This window comes from Spea bombifrons, chromosome 12 (genome assembly GCF_027358695.1).
Source record: "Spea bombifrons isolate aSpeBom1 chromosome 12, aSpeBom1.2.pri, whole genome shotgun sequence".
In the NCBI taxonomy this organism is placed as follows: domain Eukaryota; kingdom Metazoa; phylum Chordata; class Amphibia; order Anura; family Pelobatidae; genus Spea; species Spea bombifrons.
Window position 1 is genome coordinate 7,558,548 of NC_071098.1, and position 23,419 is coordinate 7,581,966.

The 23,419-nt window shown below is 38.2% G+C and overlaps 1 protein-coding gene across 2 annotated transcripts in view; it reads left to right on the plus strand.

Moving 5' to 3' along the window:
• Positions 1 to 21,215, plus strand: part of MEGF6 (multiple EGF like domains 6) — a 137,328-nt gene extending 116,113 nt beyond the window's left edge. For both annotated transcript variants that reach the window (XM_053451686.1, XM_053451687.1), the window contains 25 exons: positions 409 to 537; positions 817 to 945; positions 1,435 to 1,569; positions 1,818 to 1,952; positions 3,121 to 3,246; positions 5,452 to 5,583; positions 6,206 to 6,334; positions 6,430 to 6,561; positions 7,119 to 7,247; positions 8,355 to 8,483; positions 9,316 to 9,444; positions 10,407 to 10,535; positions 10,793 to 10,921; positions 12,749 to 12,877; positions 13,222 to 13,350; positions 14,065 to 14,196; positions 14,645 to 14,773; positions 14,988 to 15,116; positions 15,474 to 15,602; positions 15,828 to 15,956; positions 16,223 to 16,351; positions 16,996 to 17,124; positions 18,391 to 18,519; positions 19,258 to 19,302; positions 19,427 to 21,215. In XM_053451686.1, the coding sequence (XP_053307661.1) occupies positions 409 to 537; positions 817 to 945; positions 1,435 to 1,569; positions 1,818 to 1,952; positions 3,121 to 3,246; positions 5,452 to 5,583; positions 6,206 to 6,334; positions 6,430 to 6,561; positions 7,119 to 7,247; positions 8,355 to 8,483; positions 9,316 to 9,444; positions 10,407 to 10,535; positions 10,793 to 10,921; positions 12,749 to 12,877; positions 13,222 to 13,350; positions 14,065 to 14,196; positions 14,645 to 14,773; positions 14,988 to 15,116; positions 15,474 to 15,602; positions 15,828 to 15,956; positions 16,223 to 16,351; positions 16,996 to 17,124; positions 18,391 to 18,519; positions 19,258 to 19,302; positions 19,427 to 19,497 (3,101 nt within the window). In that variant the 3' untranslated portion in view covers positions 19,498 to 21,215. The remainder of the gene's footprint in view (positions 1 to 408; positions 538 to 816; positions 946 to 1,434; positions 1,570 to 1,817; positions 1,953 to 3,120; positions 3,247 to 5,451; positions 5,584 to 6,205; positions 6,335 to 6,429; positions 6,562 to 7,118; positions 7,248 to 8,354; positions 8,484 to 9,315; positions 9,445 to 10,406; positions 10,536 to 10,792; positions 10,922 to 12,748; positions 12,878 to 13,221; positions 13,351 to 14,064; positions 14,197 to 14,644; positions 14,774 to 14,987; positions 15,117 to 15,473; positions 15,603 to 15,827; positions 15,957 to 16,222; positions 16,352 to 16,995; positions 17,125 to 18,390; positions 18,520 to 19,257; positions 19,303 to 19,426) is intronic.
• Positions 21,216 to 23,419: the final 2,204 nt, after the last annotated feature.

A 23,419-nucleotide genomic window follows, 5' to 3' on the forward strand; every position in this document is an offset into this window, starting at 1 on the left:
TGAGGATTTATGGAAAATACTTTCCGTCTCACAGTCAGTGTCCGCGGATGTGCGGTTCTTTAATAAGCCCCCTTAATTAAAGTGAACATCTGCTTACCATAATTTAACAGCAAATTTGTTAAAATGAATCGTACTCCAAATTTCCTACAGCCGAACCATATGATTTAATATGACAAACCCAGAATTATTTCCAAGCCTGAACTTTTATGTTTCCGAATCAATGGTTTCTCATTGCCAGGGGATCCTTGGTCTTGGGGGGTGGGGGGGAAACATTTATATAATCAAAATATCCAAAAGGATATTTTTTTAATATTTGGGGAACATGTAACACTGTTTATTTAAAAAGTAAAGACAGATGTCATGCTAGTGAATTACATACCGCCTGTTTCATTATTATTTTTAATGCAGCTTGTCCGGATAACACATTTGGGCAAAACTGTAGCCAGAAATGTAACTGTAAAAACGGAGGAACGTGTGACCCCGTTACGGGAAAATGCCGATGTCCTCAAGGAGTGACCGGAGAATTCTGTGAGGATGGTAAGTAAGAAAAGAGACAAAAAAAAACGAATATAGGATAATGCTTGTAATTACATAGTGATTTTCTAGAAAAGAATACACTCTTGGTGGGACTATAGCTTTATATAATGTACAAAAGCCATAATACGCTATAGATATATATATATATATATATATATATATATATATATGTTAATTTTATTATTTATTATTTTATTATTTTAGATTAGAGAACCTTGGACTATAGAACCTTGAAGTGATACAAGTAGAAATGATATGATTCCATTTGGTTAATTCCAGGTTGTCCTAAGGGGTACTTTGGCAAGAGCTGCAAGAAGAAGTGTAACTGTGCTAACAAGGGCCGATGCCACAGACTGCACGGCGCCTGCTTGTGCGACGCTGGACTTTATGGCCGTTACTGTCATTTGGGTGAGCTAATTGACAATTATTTACTAAACATGCGTCTAAACGACAAATAAGAACTCTGCTATTGACTTAAGGGTTTCTCAGTTGGGTGAAGCATGTAGTCAATCTTAGTCAATACATTACTTGTATTTCTAGCAAGCAAATAGAAATAATTTTGAATGAGTTGCCTAATCAGGCGTGTTTGTATTCTCAATTTATTAGGGTTTCTGTAGCTTTATGTAATTATGGAATAATCAAGCGTGAAGATGTTGGTATGATGAGTTCCGCTCCCACGTACGATTGAGACATTATGCCGGGGTGGGTTACATTCAGGCTTAGAGGGGAATGGATGGGCCATGGGTATAATACTTGTTAGAATTGATTGGATTTGGCTGAGATGATAGAGTTAGGTAGTGTCTGGTGATAAATGCGCCCGGATTGACATTCAGATGTCTGGAAGTCTCTTGGGCGCATGTCAAGCTATTGTAACTCATATTGTGTTTTCTCGTACAGCTTGCCCAAAGTGGACCTTTGGACCTGGTTGCTCAGAAGAATGCCGGTGTGTCCAGCAGAATACCCTGGAGTGCAATAAAAAAGATGGTCTTTGTACGTGTAAACCGGGTTACTATGGGACTTACTGCCAAACAAGTAAGGATTTCCAACGCAACTTTCCAGCATTGGAATTGGAAAGAACCAAGAAATGTCTCAAAAATATAATTAAATCAGCATTATTTACTTGTGTCTCATTAAGCAATATTATATCTTATTTCATGTAGCCCCATAACTATTTTGGTATTCGGTTTGGTAAAAATCTCGACTGTTTATTATTATTTTTAGACTGTAAAGAATCCCTTCCTTTGTCGTCTATGAAACAATCCTTTTTTTTTTTTTTGTAGAATGTGATGTCGGATTTTATGGAATCGGCTGTAAGAGCAAATGTAATTGTCAGCTTGGAATACCCTGCGATCACACCGATGGGAAGTGTCAGAAACCGTGCCCAGAAGGCTATCAGGGGGAAAACTGTGACCAAGGTAATAACCTCTGTTTGTAATAAAAGGCAATTGGACGTTTGTAAGGAAACGTGCCATTTCTAATCAGTTGGTTTGATAAGCAGTCCTGTCAACTTTTCAAACATTTATACCGCTGCATGTCTAGTCTCGTCTATACCTTCCATTATATATATATCCTAAATATCTGGCTATAATAGTCTGGCAACTTTTAGGTAGTGTTTTTATTTCATGTTTTTTTCATTTTTAATTAATACAAGAGGCCCGAGGTCTGTTTACCAATTTGCAATATAATTGCAGAAATTGCCTTTTTAAGAGAAACAAAACAAAAAATAAAACTAAAATAAAACTAAACTAAAGTAGTTTACTTCAAGCTGAGAGTTTTTTGGAAAATCTTACAGGAGACGATTGTGTGTACACAAAAACACAACACCTCTAAATCTCATGTGTCATTATAATTGGTATTAAATGGTACGCGATGAGGGTAACGGTGACCAAGATGCAACTTAAAATGGTTATCTCAAAAAACAGAAGCAAAAGCGCTTACCCAAATGGGTGCTTCATCTATAGAGGTTCATAAAGCAAATTGAATTTGTAAAGCAATCTAGAATTATTGATTTTGTGCCATGCTTTCAATTTGTGAAGCGACTCTGTTTTAATTAAACTGCTCTAAATTGCATATGCTTGGCCAGTAATTAAAATAGTACCCCAAATGTCCTAATTAAGAGCTTGTGGAGATATATATGGTTAGATATTTTGGCTAACTGTAGCACAATTTAACCGCAAGTGAGTACGATTGATGGTTGCCCTATTATGATTTCATGAAGAGTATGAATGGTATAGTTCTCTAAATGCATAACCTTACACTTATCGTCGTTTAATTGTATTTAATATCAGGCTAACTAATTACGAAAACAGTAAAATTATAAGATAATATTTTACTATACATTTTTGCTGTAAGAAGCTAAGATGCTGCTTTGAACACAATGACCTTATCAACAGTAAAAAAATCACCTCGTTTGTCGATTTTGAAACAAAACATTCTTTTTTTTACATAGGTTAATGCACTGTGTGTAAGGGAAGTAGAAACGTATGGACGTATCATACATTACTGGGATTACTGTGTACAAAGCATTCATGGCTCCTTGAAAAGAGAAAACCATTGGATTTTATGTGGTTTTTTTTATTGCAGCATGCGCAGAAGGGAGATATGGAATGAACTGCCTGAAATCCTGCTCTTGCAGTGGGTTGCCATGTCACCATATAACCGGCACGTGCATTTGTCCACCTGGAAAAATTGGTTCAGACTGTGCCAGAGGTGAGCATGTGTAGACAGGCTAACATTTTGTTTAAACATGATATAATGTGGATTTTTAGGATTACTATGAGAAAATTGCATTTTATTAGGATTTTATATATTTTTTATATTCTCATGAATAACCCATTAGTCTATCCTACGTAGGCACAGTGAGTTTACCCCCATGCTGGGCAGCATACATCTTCCTATTTTTTGGACTCAATCCCAATCAACCAGTCTGATCATTACCAATAGTTTCGCATTTGCTTGATTATAAAACGACCCTGATTATAAAACGACCTCCCAAACTTTGGATCTTAATGAAAAAAAGAAAAAGCCTGAATATAAGACGACTCCAAAGCACTGTTTTTGCTTTTGTTGCTGTCACTCGCTCTCTGGCTCTGCATCTTCTCCGCCGACCACTTCCATGACCCTGTCTCCTATTCTGATTTCTTGTCTTCTTCGTCTGTCTTCTTTCTTCTGTCTACTTTCTTCGTCCGGTGTCAGCTCCATTATCCAGGTACAGTACTTATGTAATCAGGGCAGAGCCTCCGTAGAGGTTGTCCCCGCAGGTGGCTCTGTCCTTTCGCAGAAGTACTCTGAGAGGCCAGAATATTGTAGAGGGATTCGTAGATAATAGAGAAGTGTTTCTCTTTCTCCTTGAATCTGTCTGCAGCATTCTGCCCAAAACTAGAAAGCTGGCAACTATGAACTTCAAACAGAAGAGCAAGTCAGTTGCAAAGTATCCTTAGAGCAATATTCCGAAATAAAATAGATTGCTAATGCATAATAGATCTGATTCCCCGTTCGATCCCCTCTTGTATCTTTGGTTTCTGATAGATTTAGCTGTTAGCAGTTCTTGGTCCTTCATAACCTCACATTCCATCAAACAACATGCTCTGAGAAAGATACTAAAACCTGATTGATGGGAACAAAGCTCTGTTCTCGGATCTTTTTTTCCCCTCTTGTTATTATTGCAATAGCTTTTCAATAGAGGAGATGCTATATGAGATAGCCGAGAACGCTTACACACCAATTGTAGGAGATCCACGGGCACAAACAATACTTTTAATGGCGTCCATCCTCTGACATACTGGCAAATTACTAGTTTGGTCCCGAAATATATTTGTTTACAACAGAAATTCGACCGAACGCTTTTTGAGAAACCCAAATCTCTGTGGGGACCTTGTACTGTTAAAATGAGTTATAGCGATATGTTAAACAGCCATAGAATTTAGGGCATTGCATCTCATAACAACATTAAAGTAATAAATGGTGATAATTTAGATATTACTAGCCTCGCTCTCATCCGTGTGGCTTTTAAACTGCTTATTATTCAGCATTTTTCTAAAAATTAATTTTCAATGTTTCTTTCTATCTGCTTTTTCCTAAAAATACAACATGGATCGTGTATGTTTTGCCTGCTTCCCTTTAGATCTTTTGCATAGATAATAGTTAATGTATTATAGAATTCTAAACTTAAATTAAGTATTATTAAATCTTCCAATTATTCAATTATAAAATAAATAAATAAATACAATAAATACTTTTATGGTGATTTATGTACAGAATTGTCCTATACGTGTTTTTACTGATTTACACATTTATACGTGTAAAAACAATAGCATCTAATTTTTTTATTGCTACTTTTTGCAACAAATTAATGATTTTACTGTTGGCTAATAAATGTGCAATTTAGGCAAGCATTTCGTAAATAGTTTGTCCTTGCTGGGTGTCATTGTACACAAACTATTGTTATCTCTGTGCAGTAGATCCAAGTAAGAGTATTCATAATATTAATAATAGTTTAAAAAATAGTTTTTTATTTGTCCAAAAAGGACAGAAGGAAAAAACACAGGAACCTCCAAAATGGACCATTAAAGGGATAGTTTAATATGCATTCTTGGTTGGCAAGGGTGCCTCAATCAGAGGGGCAATTACCCCCCTACCGCTGAGTTTCTATGTCTTCCCTGGTGGGTACGTGTTTGTACATACAGGGTATGCACATTTGGGTTGATATACTGATTAAATCGCCCGCTGGCCACGCCACAGTCCCTCATTGCTTTAAAGAACATGGTAGCATTCATTAGGAACAATCCCTCCATCTATCTCATCCACAATAAATGTAACTCTTGCACTTAACTTGAGCCATACTGCTAAGTAAGTCTCAAGTTCAGTCGTGGTCAAGGCTTATAAATTGTTACCATTTTTCTGTGTCTGCTGCAGATTGTCCCGCCGGCCACTGGGGAGCCGGCTGTCAGGAGATCTGTCCCATGTGTGAGAACGATGCCAGCTGTAACCACGCAACTGGAAAATGTACGTGCGCACCAGGGTTTACTGGCAGCCTTTGCAAAGAAAGTAAGTTCTATCAGTCCAGCAATTGCTTTTGTTATGATAAAAAAAAAGATAGCGGTGGATTAATTTAGAAACAAGGAGCATAAGAACTCTGACATGATCGTTAAGACAAGTAAATTAAGTTACCAAAAATGACTTCTTCAAGGTACGCAAAAGAATAATAGTCTCAGGAAAACCTGGAAGTTTAGCTTACTTGTGTCATTACAAAAGGAGACATCTCTATGTTATCCTAAACCTACCCACAAGGAAAGTCTAGAACTAAAACATACAAGGGGAAGAAAATGTACCTGTATATGTTTGGCCTCCATGAAGTTTGTAAGCTTGTGTATTGAGGATGAAGGTCTTTTGGTCAGGAAGGGAAAGGAGCCACAAAAAATGATGGACTGTGATGGACCCGATGTCTGTGGACTATCACCTACCTAACATGAGCTTGAGAACTTCTGAGTCCAATTTATTACATTATTTACACATCTATTACATAGCATACTCATATGTTGGAATAATTTGTGGACCGGTGCGGAGCAAATGCTTCTCAGTTCCCTTTGTAATTTTTGGCTGAATCTCAGAAGGCAAACCATTGTAAAACAGTATCGATCCTGACCGAGAACGCTGTGCTATTTTACAGCGTGTCCTCCTGGATGGTTTGGCCAAGACTGCCGGAGCAGATGTGCCTGTCTGAATAATGCCCATTGTAATGCGGTAACGGGGCGGTGCACATGCCCATCCGGGTGGACAGGACACAACTGCAAAACAGGTATACCTCTGAATCCTTTTATACCCTCATCAAAGTAAACCAAGAACCAGCGGACATGTTTTTACACGGTTCTGTTATGTGTGGTCTTTTTTTAGCGTGTGACGATGGCCGCTGGGGTCCAGACTGCATCCATCCTTGTAACTGTAGCAACAGCGATGGAAACTGTAACTCCGTTACCGGGCAATGTATTTGTGAATCGGGATATACAGGAACGCACTGTGATGAGAGTGAGTTGATATCACTGAATACAGTATGGCCAAGAGTTCCATACGAATGGAGCAAGGAGAATATTGGAAGACGAGCGAATATTAGTGGTCAAATGTGATCGGGGGTCCTAAACTCTGGCTTCGAGGCATTAATTATGTGGCTCTGTATCCTGACTTTTAAAGGGAAACAGAAAGTCCTATAACTTAACATAAGACCAAGTGTAAAGCTTGGACTCTATGTTGACCTGATAAGTGGTAACTTGGGGCATCAGCTGAACTTCTTTGATCCAAGTCCATCTGACCTCATCGCAGCCAAGTTCGAGGCTGAGCCAGGTCTAATTTGAGCAAATACTCTTGCTGATAACCGCTATAGCTCATGCAGAAGAAATTTCAAGGATAATATTTTGTTTTACGTGTATTATAATGGTGCGTGATAATGAAATGGTTTAAAAATAGGATCAGTGATAGGAAAATAAGAAAAAAAAATACTTAGAAAATGGAAACTTTTCTTTAGAAAATAGAAAGTTAAAATTAACAATGACATGCGAATGGTTTCAATATGAATATCTTTGCCGTAGAATGTCCTGCCGGATGGTACGGCTCAGATTGCAGACACCGGTGCCAGTGTGCCAACGGGGCAGTCTGCGATCACGTTAGCGGGGCATGCACCTGTGCGCCAGGATGGAGGGGTACATTCTGCGAACTACGTGAGTTCACATTTCTCAAAAATCCGCCTTTATGTGTTTTGTTACATTTAAAACACTTTAACCATTCAATTTATTAAAATCCATTTTAAGAAGTATTTAGTTAATTAGATAATGTTAACGGGCCACGTTTTATATTTCATATCTCCAAATCTGTAGTGTTTATACATTTAACTCTTATATGGAAGTGAATCCAGATGAAAACCGGAATCAAAAGTTAACATAATGTTCAGGCAACATTCCAGTTCTTTGTGGCATATTTTTACCAATTCGGGGGATTTCAAGCAAAGTTAACCATTTAATTTTGCATTGAGAAGGGCCATTCCTAGTAAGCTTCTCCTGGAGGAATGACTAGGCTGGCCCTGAATAATGTACGGTGAATGCAGTTCTTGATCTGAAGAAGCTGTGGCGTTCTGGGAGTGGGCTGGGAATTTGCTTTGCCCGAGGGAGATAAAAAAGTGAGATAAGTGGAGGGCAGGAGAGACTCTGTAAAAAAAGATGATGTTACGAGAGGAGAAATGCTGATAAAAGGGTATTTTGTGTACAGCCGTACTGATTACAGGACAATGTGGGATAAATTAGCTACTCAAAATTAATGGCTAACTACTGCTGTAAGGTCTGAGTCACAGCCATCGACATGACAAACATTCCGAGCCGTTTATTTATTCTGTGGAAATAAGCACTTATTTCGAGTCTCTATCTCATAGCAATCGCCTTGGGCAGAAAGAAATGACTGACACGGAGCTCATTAGTCTCTTTGAGGAAATAGTCATTAAAAACTTAAGACATCCACTTGGCCGTTCTCCACGTAGCCAATGGCGCTGTTTATGTGACTCAAAACAGGAAAAGATGAAAGCTCTGTTAAACTTAAGTAAATGTAAGCAAATAATTTGTTTTCTGGGTAAGTGTTTGACAGAACATATGTTCAACGAGGGAAAATTAGGACAAGAAACGAACGTTGCGAACAAGAGAATTAATGCTCAACCCAATCCATGGATCTTTAGTAGTTTAGAACGTCCTTCTCTTCTAGAACAGTAGAGGCATAATTGATGGCAGAACTTGGAGACAAGGCTGAGATGTATTCTTTCTTTTTTTATGAATTTTTTTTAGCCTGTCCTGATGGTTTCTATGGCTCTGACTGTGAAAAGAGCTGTAAATGTGGGAACGGAGCAAAGTGTGACCATGTATCTGGATCGTGCACGTGCCTCGATGGGTGGATTGGCCCTACGTGTGACCAGAGTAAGTCATCATCGCTAGAATCCTAAAACACAGTAGGAGAGAATAAGATATTTATAACATGGTTAGCCTGGAAAAATAACTTCATCAAGTTCACCCTTTGAAACATTCTTGCCGAGGACGATTATTTATAATTTTTGATCTTAAGCAAAATTGTATCCAGATTCTGAAAGCATTTAGTATCTGTAAACATTAATATTGTGTGTGTTTTCACCCAAATGAAATTCTATAACGCAGTAAAACCTCTCTAGATGGAGTGTTAACAGATGGATAACAATTCGACATTTCTTTGTATGTTAAAAGTTATAGATTAAAACATAAATATGGGGAAGCACTCAGGGTGTCCTTTTCATCCGCAAGAGCTTCTGTAGATACTGATGGCTGTGAGGACATAATTGTTGTCGCGTTATTGTTGATGGTTAGTTCTCTTACAATTATACATAAGGGTTTTTGTTAATAGGTGATAAATAATTTGTAAAGATATATATATTTTTTGTATTATTTTCCATCACTTTGTAGAGTTACTAAAATTTACAAGACTGAACGCGATGATTTCCAATCTAATAAATACACATAAAACAATAATTTTCACCTCTTGGTACATTTGCCCTGTTGTGGCAGACCACCAGTATAATGTGTCTCACCACCAGTATAATGTGTCTCACCACCAGTATAATGTGTCTCACCACCAGTATAATGTGTCTCACCACCAGTATAATGTGTCTCATACAATCTCAAACAATATGTAGAGTAACCAAAACATCTGATTTTAAATTAAGTAGAACCAATAGGGTTTTATAACTACTAAAATGTTGTTTTCCGTATTTCTGTCTAGAATGCAAACACAATCGGTATGGAAGTATGTGTAAGCTGCCTTGTAACTGCTTTAATGGAGCAGCGTGTGACCATATCACTGGGGAATGCATCTGTTCACCCGGCTGGAGAGGAGCCACCTGCCAAGAAGGTAAATTGGAAAGAGATCCCTCTTGGCTACATTTCCTGCAGATTAATGATCACACATCTCTCCGGAAGTCAATGCATAGAGATGGCCTCGTATCGGGCTTGTTTCTTTCTTTTTAGGAGATCTTCAAAATGAAACAAAACATATTATTGATCTGTTATGTGGTTATCATGTGCTTGGTTCTTGCTGGAAAGCACGGTACATTTGGAATTTTAAGTATCCAGTGACACAATCATTGGCGTTCTAGGGAAATCTTCCTTGTAGGCCTTAATGACTTGGTGGCACCAGAGACACACAGATGATGCTGAGACTAGGAACCCTTTGCAGTTGGCAGTAACAGTCCAAGAAAGCATCATATCACTTCCATCTCAAATGAAATCACTCTCTTTTGCGCACCAGCGCTGAGACAATCGCAGAAGATTCCTAGGAATCTTTTGTAACTACGTCTCTTTGAGTTAATTCCATCTGCCTAGCGGTGGTCTTTTAAGCATCAACCAAATTCTGCGGTTTGGTTTAAAGATCCTTCTTAACTCCATCAGAATAGTTGGATCCAGCTTTGTTCTAGGATCCCTTTTATACCTGCCCCGATCCGACAGCCAGATGCCTGCTAAAGGAATTAGTCTCCAAATTCTTGTGTCATTCTTCTTTTATTATGGACCAGACCTACACAATTCACCAATGTACAGTATCAGTAGGTTCTTCTGGCACCTAATTAAAGCATAACCCCCATTCAGCATGTTCCTGCTCCCTTCAAAGTTGTCATTAGATCCCGAGAATTCAGATAAGGGTGTTAAAAATTTAAAGTAAATCTAATTATAAGGAGTCCAGTCTTAGAGATATGAAGACATTTGATCCGAATGCTGGCTCAGCACAATTCATATCATCATCCATGTCATCAAAATGGTAAAGAGGGAAAGTATTTTAAATTATCATATGCTTAATAAGCAAAATATTCTGTTTTACAGCTTGCAAGGATGGATTTTATGGAGAAAACTGTGTTCACCAATGTATCTGTAGAAATGGAGGAACATGCCACCATATTACAGGACACTGCTTGTGTCCGTCTGGTTGGACAGGATTGGCCTGTGAACGCAGTGAGTTTAGAATTGCTTGAATTTGCTTAAACTTGCTTAAACTTGCCATCATTTTAAAAAATATAAAAGACAGGTATAATGTTACACATGGTTAAAGGTGCTGTCCCACCAACTTAACACTCTTGTAAGGGAGGCAAATGACTTCTGAACAGCTGAAATTTGTGTCTGGCGTTTTTAGTGGTTTTTAATGGATCCGTGTACAAAATATTGTGTAAATGTTCTAATAGAATAATTAATTACTTTTCAATTCCTCCCAGAATGTTCACAAGGAACGTATGGTGACGGGTGTCAAAAGAACTGCACCTGTGTGAATGGAGGGGTCTGTGAACATGAGACGGGCTCCTGCATCTGCCAAGCTGGCTGGACCGGGGGATCGTGTCAGACGGGTAAGCACATGCATGGATGATGGCTTTAGACTGACACACTTCTCATATTATGCGTTGTCAATCAGAGGTCCGGCCAAACGTGGACCTTCTATGGCAAGCAGTCTAAATATTATATTTTTAATAATATCTTTATACAAAAAAAGCAAAAATAAACTAGTTATCTAACTAAATAAATATAGAGGAGATAAGAGGATGTTGTAATAAAAAAAAATAATAATCACAAAGGGATGGTGTAGGTTTAATATACTATGTACCAACTCTGAAAATGGAATCTTAGCGACCTGGAAACTTCCCTTTCTTATTCTACAAATTTGCTATTAAAGGTCACAATCGAGATTTCTTTTATTAGCTTGACTCCCATGTATCCCATTGTCTCTGCTGTATCACATGAACACAGTAACAAGTACCACGCTCGCATGAAACTACACACTAGCCCTCTGCTTGGGAAATCTGCTTACGAAGCAAGAAGGTTTGCGCATGAGCTGTGCACTCGCAGACTCGTGGTCATTATTGGAGTAACGCCATTCTTTAATTACATTTATAAACGGATTTAAAAATCGGACACAGGATAATAGACAGTTTTCAGTGAATTGTCGAGGGGAAGATATTTAGTGACAGTTTTAGGAGACAGACAGTTGCGCTGCATCATAAGTAACAGTCGATCCAAGTAACCTTGGAAAGCCACGCCGTAGGATGTCGTCGCCGTGTTTTATCTATTCTAATCCCTTTCACGTTGGATGTGTCTGCGGCAAATCAATACGTTTGGAATGTAACCGCTCAGCATTAGTCCTTTCCAGAATTGACAGACAGAATGTTCTACTGTACCCACTAATTAGTCTGGCGACAGAACCGTGCGTTCAGACAAAGCGCAAAGACTCTTTATGACATGCTGTTTACACTAATCTTTTTGTCGTCCATTCAACAAACCTTATCATTTCCACTGGCATTTCCAAGTCTCGGCTGTTCTTCGATTCTCAAGCAGAATATTTGTCTTTACGTTCATCGTAAAGGTTCTGTTTGACATTCAGCGTCCCCAATGCCAGAACCGTTTGCATCGTATCATGAGCGCTGATGGGCTCAGGATTTACAGCCTAGTCTGTGATTACCATTTGCGTTTTGAAATGATTTTTGTTTAGTTTGAGAAAAATGCAAAAGTTAGGCATTGTGCGTTATTTCTTCACAGTTCGCAGTCCTGCATACATATGAGGTTGTTGTGCTATAGCAAATATTTAATTTACAACGCTAATGTAAGTGGGTTTTATGATATGTAATAGACCTGTGCAAATGGACCACAAAATACAAATATTTTGGTCCATTCGTTTTCGGACAACGAATTTAATTTCCCGCCCGTTTGGTTCGGAAGAGAGATCATGAGAGCGTGTAAATAAGAGTGAGAGAGCATGAGTGTGAAAAAGTGAAAAAGCAACAAAATTCCAAAGAAAATTTGGAGCTCTTTCTTGTCTGTTTTGTTGGGGTCCCTCCTCGTACTCGGACATTCATATGACTTAACGAAATTGTCAAATTTCGTTAAAATGAAAATTTGTATGAATCCGAATGCACAAGTCTAGTATGTGAAGCTACTTGACTATTAAAGCAAACGGTGAATAAACATAAACATGCACTGACATTATAGCAACTGGTAAGATTCCCATGAGAAGAAGCTGGAGGTCGGTGAACCAGCCCTGGAATGGACAAAAGGGATTTGCCCACTGTTGGGTAATAAAGGGTTAAAAAAAAGAGGATTAATAATGTCCTTATTGTTATGCCAACTCTGCTTTATAGACCCAATGATTGAACCGAGAAATATTTTTCTGTTTCACACGTTAGCCTGTCCACCTGGAAGATTCGGTGTGCGGTGTGAAGAAAAGTGTGACTGCCGACACGGTGTGTCCTGTAACCATATTACCGGAGTGTGTCACTGTCCCAAAGGTTGGCGGGGAAAGCATTGTGATAAACGTAAGTGTTTGTGGACGTCAAGTCTCTAGTCCACAAAGATTATTTTTCTAAATCCAATAAATGATTTATTGCTCAATAGAAACAGCAATAGAACTTCACAGCAGATAAAAACCATTCGGCCCGTCTAGTCTACCCATTTTTCCTGCTGTAAAGACTTTAATCAGTTGTTGGTCTCGTCTTAGCCGCATTGCCTGTCCCATGTATGTTTAAATACCCTCACTGTATTAACCTCTACCACGTTAGCTGTGAGGCTGTTCCGCTTACCAGCCCCCCTCTCAGTAAAGAGGGTTTTCTGTATAAATGTCTGTCGCCGGTGAAGCCTAACATGTTTTTGACCTCCTCAGCGTGTCTTCCTGGGACATACGGGGACCACTGTTCACACCTCTGCAACTGCCCCCATGGGACAGCCTGTAACCACATCACAGGGGAGTGCGGATGCCCACCGGGATTCACAGGCAACGGATGTGACCAAAGTACGCAGATATGGAGGACATTTCAATTTAACAATGTTTTTCTATAAAAACTGAAAACTAGTGAACCCCCCACATATTTTTAATATTATATTATGGTATTTTACCTGATGGCTGATAAAGTGTATAGCACCAACTACACTAACAGTTGTATTTTATCACTTTTTAAGGAGTAAAGTGCTGTATATCAGTGCTACATAATATAAATACATTGTGTAGTACAACCCATGGTTTCTCATTCTTTGGCCTAAGAAGTAGTGCAGCTTATTATATTATGTGTACCCGGAATATCCTTTCTTGCCAAGGATTAATGCCTAAATTTGTGGTGAATATCTCCATAGGGAGCGGATTCCAGAACTTTACAGCCCTTACTGTCCTCTAATTTCTATAACGTTTCCCACGCAAAGACCTCCTACGAAAATGGAGTATATTTCGTTATTGTTAGCAGGTCCCCTCTTAGATGCCTCTTTTTCTAGAAACCCAACACCTAAAAAACCCAAATTGACCTGATACTAAAAGAGACCGAACTAATCTTTTGAATAGTAGAGCTCTCTCGGACACAGATGATTTATACATTTCCCAGGTAACGATATCCTCTGTTCCTCTGTACCCAATTTGTGAGTAACCACCATTGACAGAAGTTATAGTTTTTAGGAGTTGTAAAGCCATAGCCACAGTTTGATGACACTGATTTTAATGCATTTCTGGAACCTGCAGCTTGTACCCCCGGGACATACGGCTTAAATTGTGGCAAAGCTTGTCACTGCGCAGGAGAACATCAAAACTGCCATCCGGCGACCGGGGACTGTATTTGCGCTCCTGGCTACTATGGACACAACTGCCAATTAAGTAAGTTTTGTAATTAATTTTGACTGGCGTATAAGTTCACCCAGTACTACCCCATCCATGTTACCAGGCTGTGGAGGGCTCTGTCATTAACTTCACCCAAACGCTGACCTTGTCTTTCAGCGCTGGCACCAGACCCAGATGAACAGAGTTCTTTAAAGTTCTGTAGGACAGTTCTAATTAGGTTACACAGAGAGGTTACTTGCCCTTTCACTGAGTTCTCTTTTAAGTCCGTTCCGTGTGAACATCTAATATCTAACTGCTGAATAAAGTAACGCTTTGGTGTTCTGCCAGCCAATGCGAAGTCTTTCAACACATGGTAATATCACTCTCAGCCAAAAGAAAACTCATCGTCCCATGGAACCCAAGTGAGAAGACACATATGTTAATACTAATGAGAGAACACAGATACATCACTGTCACGTGTAAAACTGTCTGTCCAATGTTCCAGAATGTGGCCGTGGACTGTATGGTGCAAATTGTGAAAGCAACTGCAAATGTAAAAATGGCGGTCATTGTGAAGCCACGACGGGAGCGTGCCACTGTCCAGCGGGCTATGTCGGAGCTGACTGCAGCGTTGGTAAGGAACTAAATTGACTATTTTTTTTTGGTAGAATACATTTTTATCAATACATTTTTAGAATCTCATATGACTATTCTATCAACCCTGCCTCTGTAAACTCTGTAAAATCCTTAAATGGTGGAATGTTTACCTGCAAGATTTAATCAAATTCTCAAAACTGGAGAAAAACTCTAAAAATAATACTCATTATTTACGTTGTCTCCTATTTCAGAATGTCCTTCAGGCCGACATGGGAAGGACTGCGCTCACGTGTGTTCTTGTGGTCCAAGTGGCACCTGCAATCATGTTACTGGTGATTGTATATGTCCTCCTGGGCGGACCGGACAGAACTGTGAAAACGGTAAACAGATTAATGTGTCATATAAGGTCACCATGTGTTAGTAGCACCTTCCAGAAAAAAACCTTGTTTCCATGGATATACATCGATGTATATGTCACAAACTTTGTGGAATATCTCACGTGACCCTTTAAGGCATTGTGAAGCATGGCGGGAAGGAGGTGGGAGGTCCGCTGAATTGGACAGGGCGTTTGGTAGACTGAGCCAGTGAACCGCTGGGACATTGGAAGGTTGGGATGTAGAAAACGTTCAAAATAAGGACGTTCTTCAAGAATGCTTCACTCGGAGATGTGAATTGAAATACATTTAATATTTTATTAGTTGGCCTAATTTGCTGATGTGCTTTATTATACTTTTCAGTATGCAAGAAAAACTATTTTGGAAAAGATTGTAAACAGCGCTGTACCTGTAAAAATGGAGGACTATGTGATCCAGTTAATGGCTCCTGCAAATGTGGTTTGGGGTGGACAGGACCTACTTGTGATGAAGGTAAGCGATTTCTTTGTATCAGAAACATGAACAGGAAATTAAGCTGTAATAAGTGAATCAACCTTTAAAAGCCATTTGGCCATAACGGCAAAAAAATCTTTATCAGCAACCACAAGCTGTAATTGGCTAAGGATATCTCTCTTAGTAGATCACTTATAAAAATGTTTTGAAGTCTGAGGCATATAAAAACATTATCAGTGAATGATACATCATTTATTTTCACAGAATGTCCCTCCGGACAATATGGCGCCAATTGCCAAATGGAATGTTCTTGCCAAAACAATGGAACGTGTGATAAAGTCACTGGAGCTTGCCACTGCCTCACAGGATACTACGGCAAGTCGTGTGAACACGGTAAGTTGTGTAAATGTCTTTGATTATAAAGAACCTAGAAGGTAGATAAATAATAAGGAACTGAACATCGAAATAAAAGGTCTTCTTCTCGATGGATCCTATTAACAAAACTCATACATACTCATGTTGGATATCCATAACGTTTATACCTCGGACATACATTTATAGCACATTCATACAATTTTGGCAATTTTTATTTTTTTTTTAATTCCATCACATTTTTAGAATGTATATTTTAAATTATTCTGACATTTTTTCCTGCCCAGCGTGTCCACCTGGTTTCCACGGAGTAATGTGCCAAGAACTTTGCACTTGTGATAATGGAGCTTCGTGTGACCCCGTCACTGGCTCGTGTCTGTGCCCTGCTGGGTTTTATGGAGACAAATGTGAAAAAGGTTTGTGCTTCCGATTTATTACATGCGATACGTGTACGTAGGAGAATCGTGAGCAAACACAGAAACCATCTGAGCTTCTTCTCGATGGTGGAAACTTCAACATTCTTGATGGACTAACAACTGTTACTCATTAACCATCATTTAATTCAGTAGGTCAGATGATCCCTTCTTCAGGCCTAAATCCATGTCTAGTCCCACCACACCATATTCTTACCACCCCGTATGGCTACACGTGATGATATTTATGAAGGACGTTGAAACAGCAGCACATACAACGGCCATGGCAGAATTATATGAGACAATCTCTAGTAGCTGAGCTATTTAATGGGTTAATTTTAACCGGTGTCTTAACAAGACTTTGTTGCTCAATTATTTAGTAATTTACCTAGGAATGGAAAGTAGGACATTCTAATTAGGTTTCTTTAAAAGCTTTTACACATTAATAGAAGTAAAATCATGCAGTGAACTGAAGACGGATTATCATCCTGTATATGGATTTTTTATTATGTACGTGGAGTGTTTTTTCTTTTATTTTTGTTTATTGGTGAACGGTCCATTTCATTGAACCTGGACAATTTGTACAAAGACAATATGGATTTTTTGTATATATATCGTATTTAATATGTTTTTTTTTTCTTTTTAAGGCTGTGAAAAGGGAACGTTTGGAGAAAGTTGCCATCGGCTTTGCGCGTGCGAAGGAAACGTGTCTTGTGATCCCGTCTCAGGAAAGTGTATATGTCCCCCCGGGAGAACTGGAAAAAGCTGTGATTCAGGTGAGGTGAAGGGTTTTCCGGGCGCTGTATTACAGCAAGCTAGCGGTTTGTAATGTTGGATTTAATTATACGCTGGATGAATGTTCGGTACAAACTATGCCATAAAGATATGTGGTTATTTACCTGTCATCATCATTCCAAAAAGCACTTTTGAGCACTTAGTAACTCCATTCTTTTAATGCTAGGGGTGCCAGGTAATAGTTTACTGAATGATGGACATTAAAGAGGAACGCCCACCAATGTTTTTATTACTACCATCGGATTAAAAATACATTTTCAAAAATATTGTTCTGTTTTCTTTCTTTCTTTTAAAAATAGTTCTAGTTTTTGCATAAATGTTCTCAGGCGGCTGCCCGTTAGCTGTTATTATGTGTTCTAAGCTCTGCTATCTTAGCCCTATCTACTAGACAATCATACTGACTCTTGATTACATCTTGGTGTAAGTATCAGACTGGCTCAGTCTTAATCACCATCGAGACTCTCTGACTGATGAAAGTCTATGGAGCAAGGGACTTCATTAGCATTGCCATAAAGCATCAGCTCAGTGCTGTGTTTGAGCATGGAATGCCAAGTATCACTTGGCTAATAACAATGGCAGCCTCCAGGCCTGCAGATGTTTATAGTATGGTATTCTTGGTACGATTATTTATTTTCTACAGATTTTTTTTAGTTATTTCTCCAAGATCTCATAATTGTAAATTTTGATGAAATTAACTTAATATTCTATTTTCAAACCTGTGTTTTTTATTTTGGAACGTAATAGCACACCATCCTCAAAACTGGAATATTTTGCCAAATAATACAAACAGATAAATAAGTGACTGTCTCCAGTCTCTTTCCTCCCCATGTGGTGCACTCATGGCTGAAGTTGCCGTAGGGTTAGCCCATACCAGCCAAACGTTTGACACTTGATTTTGATTAGTGTCGTAATCAAAAGGAGCAGAACAAACGTTAGCTTCTGGCACAAGCAACTAAGCCGACATGTGGATCCACTTGCCCGGAGGGTCCTTAGAGATGGTATGTCTGTTCTGCCATCCCGTCATATCTCCAGGAGTGTGTAGGACTGTGGAGATAAAGTTTCTTGTAGAATAACTCTATTTGTTCAGCCGCTGCTAAAAAAAAAGGGCAAAAAACACATAAAATGTTGAAAAAGAACTAAAAGTTGTGTTAACTGGTTAGGTATTTAGTTTGTAGATTATCAGTAATGATAAAATTATGGATTGGATTTCCTGATGTTTAATCTCATGATTTTTTATTGTTTTTCAGAATGTAAAGTGAATCATTTTGGCCCAAACTGCACTTTTAGCTGTGAATGTGGATGGAGCTCCCAGTGTGATCCTTTGACTGGAGGATGCATCTGTTTAAATGGATATCTAGGACCAACCTGTCATGAAGGTAATGCATTCAAATGTAGTTTTGTAACAGGCAATATGTAACTATGAATAACCTTTAATATATAATTTTAATTCCAATAGGTACTTTGGTGGGATTTTGACTTTAACTGCAGTTAGTTTGTTTTGTGTGATATTATGTTTGTTTCAAAAATGTTTCTCCACCAATGCTGACAAATAACCAGAGACTTTTCGTTTTGTCTTTTTTTTTTTTTTTGAATTATACGTATTGTGTACTTTGTAGTTGCATTTGAAATCGTATCTATTGGGTGGTCCTGCATGCATTAGAAAGGGCTAATATAATGTGCTTAGTCTTTAGTAAATATATGGTATATGGTATATGGTATATGGTATGTATATATATACGATTGCTAGTCACAGATGTTGGGTAAGTGCCTTCCATATTCTGCTCATAAAAGGCAGATTTGAATGCAATCTACATTAAACATAGTTGTCATGTGCTGTTTTAGAGCTTATTATCTGTACTCGACTATCTTGTAATGCTTTTATTGAACAAATTCCTCAACATCAACATAATGTCAAGCTGACTTCATTTAGAACAAACCCTTAACGCTCAAATGAAGCCTTTCGAGGTTTGCATACATCCATTTCTTTAAACAACAACAAAAAAACAACAATGAATAAAAATAAATATATATATATATATATATATATATATATATATTTATTATAATTATATTATGATGTATAATATTCTCACTTCTGCCCCTCTACTTTTCAGGTGGCCCACCTCAACTGATATCAGCGCAAACTGGTGGACTTTTAAGTAAGTTGAAATTGTTACTTCTCATTCACACATTTGAATTTTTGGGGTTGATAGACATTATTTTTTATTATTTATATAATCATATATTAGAATTTATAATCTTTTTCTTCTTTTTTTTTTCCAGATGTGCAACCTCAAACTTCATATAAATCTCCAGTTCAATATTTGATACACTCCAGCAAACATAGGCCATAGACATCTTCTAGGAAACATCAATCATTTCAAGTCATTATTAAACCACTAATTAACATTTCTTACATGGATTGCAATATGCATTTAAGGCCAAATGGATTTCAGAGGTCGTAACAGTGGCACATAAACTGGATTCAGACTTTGAATGCTTTAATTATTCAAGTTAATTGGTGAGGAACGTCAAAGCCTAATGAAAAAGCACAGGGGATACGAGATAATCTCCTTCAAACTATCAGAATGAAAGGACAGCCTGAGAAATTGCTCAATTGATTGAGCGAGAAGACCAAAAAAGACAATTCACGTTCTACATCATCTGAACAATGAAGTCCGCTCTGCCTTTTTTTTTTTAAGTTCATTTTGTCTTCAATTCTGTGGAGTTTCTTCAAACAGCAAAAGAGAACAAATATGGCAGACAGATATCAAACACGTTGATGTGTCTTTTGCCAGCAGAATTCTCCATATGACATGGAAAGTGCCACTGACCCATCCAGATTTCTCATGGTTATCTCATTCTTGATGGTTTCGTAATATCTATTAATGTTTAAAAATCTCGAAGTCGAAAAAACAAACTCGCAGCCACCACTTAAGGCTCACTTGTCTGTTGACCATATGTGAGAACTCTTGAGCTACAAAGATCAAGTTAGGTTTTTTTAAGAGATTGCTTATTGATGTCTAGCCATATATATGTCAATGAAGCTAATTATGAGGTCATCGCTATAGTCACAACATTGGATGGAGGTCCTTTTGTCCGTTGGTACTTGTTCAATTGTCTGCTACAATATGTGCCAATAATCTTCTCAATTTTAATGAACGGGACCATCCCTATAGAACAAAGAAGTAGCTTCATTCATTCACAACACCCTTTGTTGGCTTTCAGCCCTTTTGAAAATTTGACAAAGGCATTTCAGATGAAGCGGAAAGAAATGGACAAACGAGATGACTTGGAAAGATCCAAACTTGTGATAAATTGGGAATGTATCAACTTGGACGTTATTTAGTTAATGACGTGAAGATTAAATCATCCTGGCAAGCGTTTACCGTTATCATTGTCAAAAATCACCACTATATATGTGTCAAATTTCCTATAGTTCTGACTTAATATTACTTAAATGGTCATTTAAAATGTAAACCAGGTAAATATTTCATTTCAAGTATGATTGAGATTTGTAACCACACCGCGGTCAGACTACAGTTCTCATAATCCGTAGCCAATCAGCAGAGGCGTGAAGTCATACTATAGCAATCATTGTCTTTGAGTTTCCATTAAGCACAGATACCTTGAAAGTGATATTCAGAATTTATCAAAACTTGTTACTGTACGGCACAAATACATTAAATCACAAAAAAACACAAATTTTAATGAACGCAATGAGAAATTAGTAGAAAATATCTAAATTGTATTGTTTTTATGCTGCTGTTGCAGTCGATTAAGTGTTCTAGCATGCATTGAAAAATGCATCCTCAACGAACTTTGCACAATTCATGATAAATATTATATTTATTTCGGGAATTATACTCGTTTTTTTGGCCGGTTGAGGTCCTTCCGAGTTCGGTTGTTCCAGCGCAACTTTACATGCACTTTCCTTTGAACTTGTCAGGGTTCCAGGCACAGGTTTTGACCTTGGTTCACCTAGGTGCTAATACTAATACTGTTTTGACCTAGGGGTTGATTATGATCTCATCCAAACGAAGCCCCGTTTGGTTTATGTTACCCCTCAATACGAAATTGGACATAATTCTATAGTTTATTGAATAGGATAAGTCTCCTCGCCATTAACGGAACCTCACCGCTAAATACAATGTTATGGCCAGTTCTATTAGTGTATATTTCCAACGGAGAGGTGGTCAATGGATGACTTCTTGTGTCTATGGCATGGATAATTTTACTTAACAAATGGTGCTATAGGGCTTAACAAATGTACTGTTTTTTTTTCTGTTTAATATGTAAACCCCGTTACAACAGATCGAATGCGAAATCTTCAGATGTTTAAATACCTTGTGCACCCTTTCATAGATGTCTTGGCTTAAGTGTTCTACTGAGATCCCACGTCCGTCCCGTCTATGGGAGAGACCCGTTGTTTATATAGAATGGAAAATGCTTTCAGTTAAAAAGGCCCATGTTGTATGTCGTAAACAAGTTATAAGCCAATCAGAAATCATCAGATGTTTTATTTATTTTATATGTTTATCCTGCAGTGTAAATGTGTATATTTTTTTTTCAAAACTCAATTTAAATAATCCATTAAAAAAAACCCAATAAAAGCAGAATGTTTGGTGTGTCGTTCATGCATATGGGGATTCTTAGCTTTCACAAAGCATCTCCGATTTACAGTTGAGCTCCCCAGATTGGGCGCTATCACTCTGCAGACTGCAGGCTTTTATGTGCATGGCTTCTCATGAGCTTTAGACGTTAGAGATTCTCTTATGATTCGTCAAATAAGTGGTTTCCCACGATAGGAAATGTAAAACAAGGACTCAGCAAGCAAGTTATCACTTATCAACCTTCATCATCGTCTTAAAGTCACCACCAACGGTACGCCACACTTGTGCAAGGAGATGCCAAAACGATGCATTTGATAAAAGGGACTTTGTCTCACCTGGAAAAAAATATATGCAGGCTACCATATTGATTTTTTTTACTGTAGCATATCTATGTCCAGGGACTCACTGTCACTTTAAGGCCAGCGGCCACCTGAGAACGTAAGTGTGGCTGATGGCTGGATATGCCAATTATATGCTCACACAGCGTACAGCCGGCCATATCCAACCTCTGGCGGTCCGCCGGAGCGGCAGATCGGGTGAGTTTGTAGCCCTGTCCGCCAGCAGCTTATTTGATGCGCCAGAGCGCCAGTCTGGGCCTGCCATGATGCATAAAGTCAATAAATACACCGAATTTCAATAAGCCTTTAAGAAAAGAGAACATTTCGGATCGTTACTATACTGATAAGTATAATCTCGTGTCAAACCATAAGCAGCGAGTGCATGAAACTGATACGCCACTGAACTCATCTCTTGAAATTCTATTATTTCCGTCTCAAGTGACTTTTAGCAGAAAAAAAAGAATCATTTTATTGTCTGAAACACCGACTGTTTTTGAGGAATAACTCATTAAAGTGAAAATCCAGTCAATTCTTCCTGCCGGATTTTGTAAATCTAAAGCATAAATGAGAAAGTTCCAAATGGTTCATTTTCCTTTAACCCTTTAAAATCTAACAGCATAAAGTCCATGCAAAGTAGAAGTGCAATGCTACTTATGGAACGGGGTCTCTAAGCAAATCTGGTTCGCCTGATAATTCATCTCCATAAATCTCCACTCCTTGAAGTGCGGGTTGTCAGACGTGGATCAGGTTCTTTGTTATTGGGTTTTATCTTTAAAAAAAAAAGGTTTGCAAAAGTATGGAAAGTATTTGTATTCAACTGAAGAGATGTTACATATAAGGCATGGAAGGGCAGTGGTGGACTTGGTGTCCCGCGTTCTACGTGACGTTTGAGGAGAAGCAATTTGTTTTTGAGATTCCTGCCACAAGCCTTGCAAAGACTTGACTTTAGGAGAATCTGCAGCTCCAGAGCTACAGTAGAATACCACCTATAAGACCTCCTGGAATGGGGGGGGGATGCATATGGGGTGTTTGCGGGGAGACATTCTCCAGAATCCCACCATGCATTTAAATAGGGGACAACATGAACATTTAAAGGGACCACTCAGCTGGAGTATCCCTTTACGCTAATACCCCTAAATAACCAAAAGCCTCCTTCCAGAGCTAAATTTAAATGTGATAGTCTGATATATCTATATATATATCTATATATCTATATATATATCTATATGTGTATATATATATATATATATATATATATATATATATATATATATACATATATATCTATATCCACCAATATATGTGCAACAGAGGTCAGTGTGAAG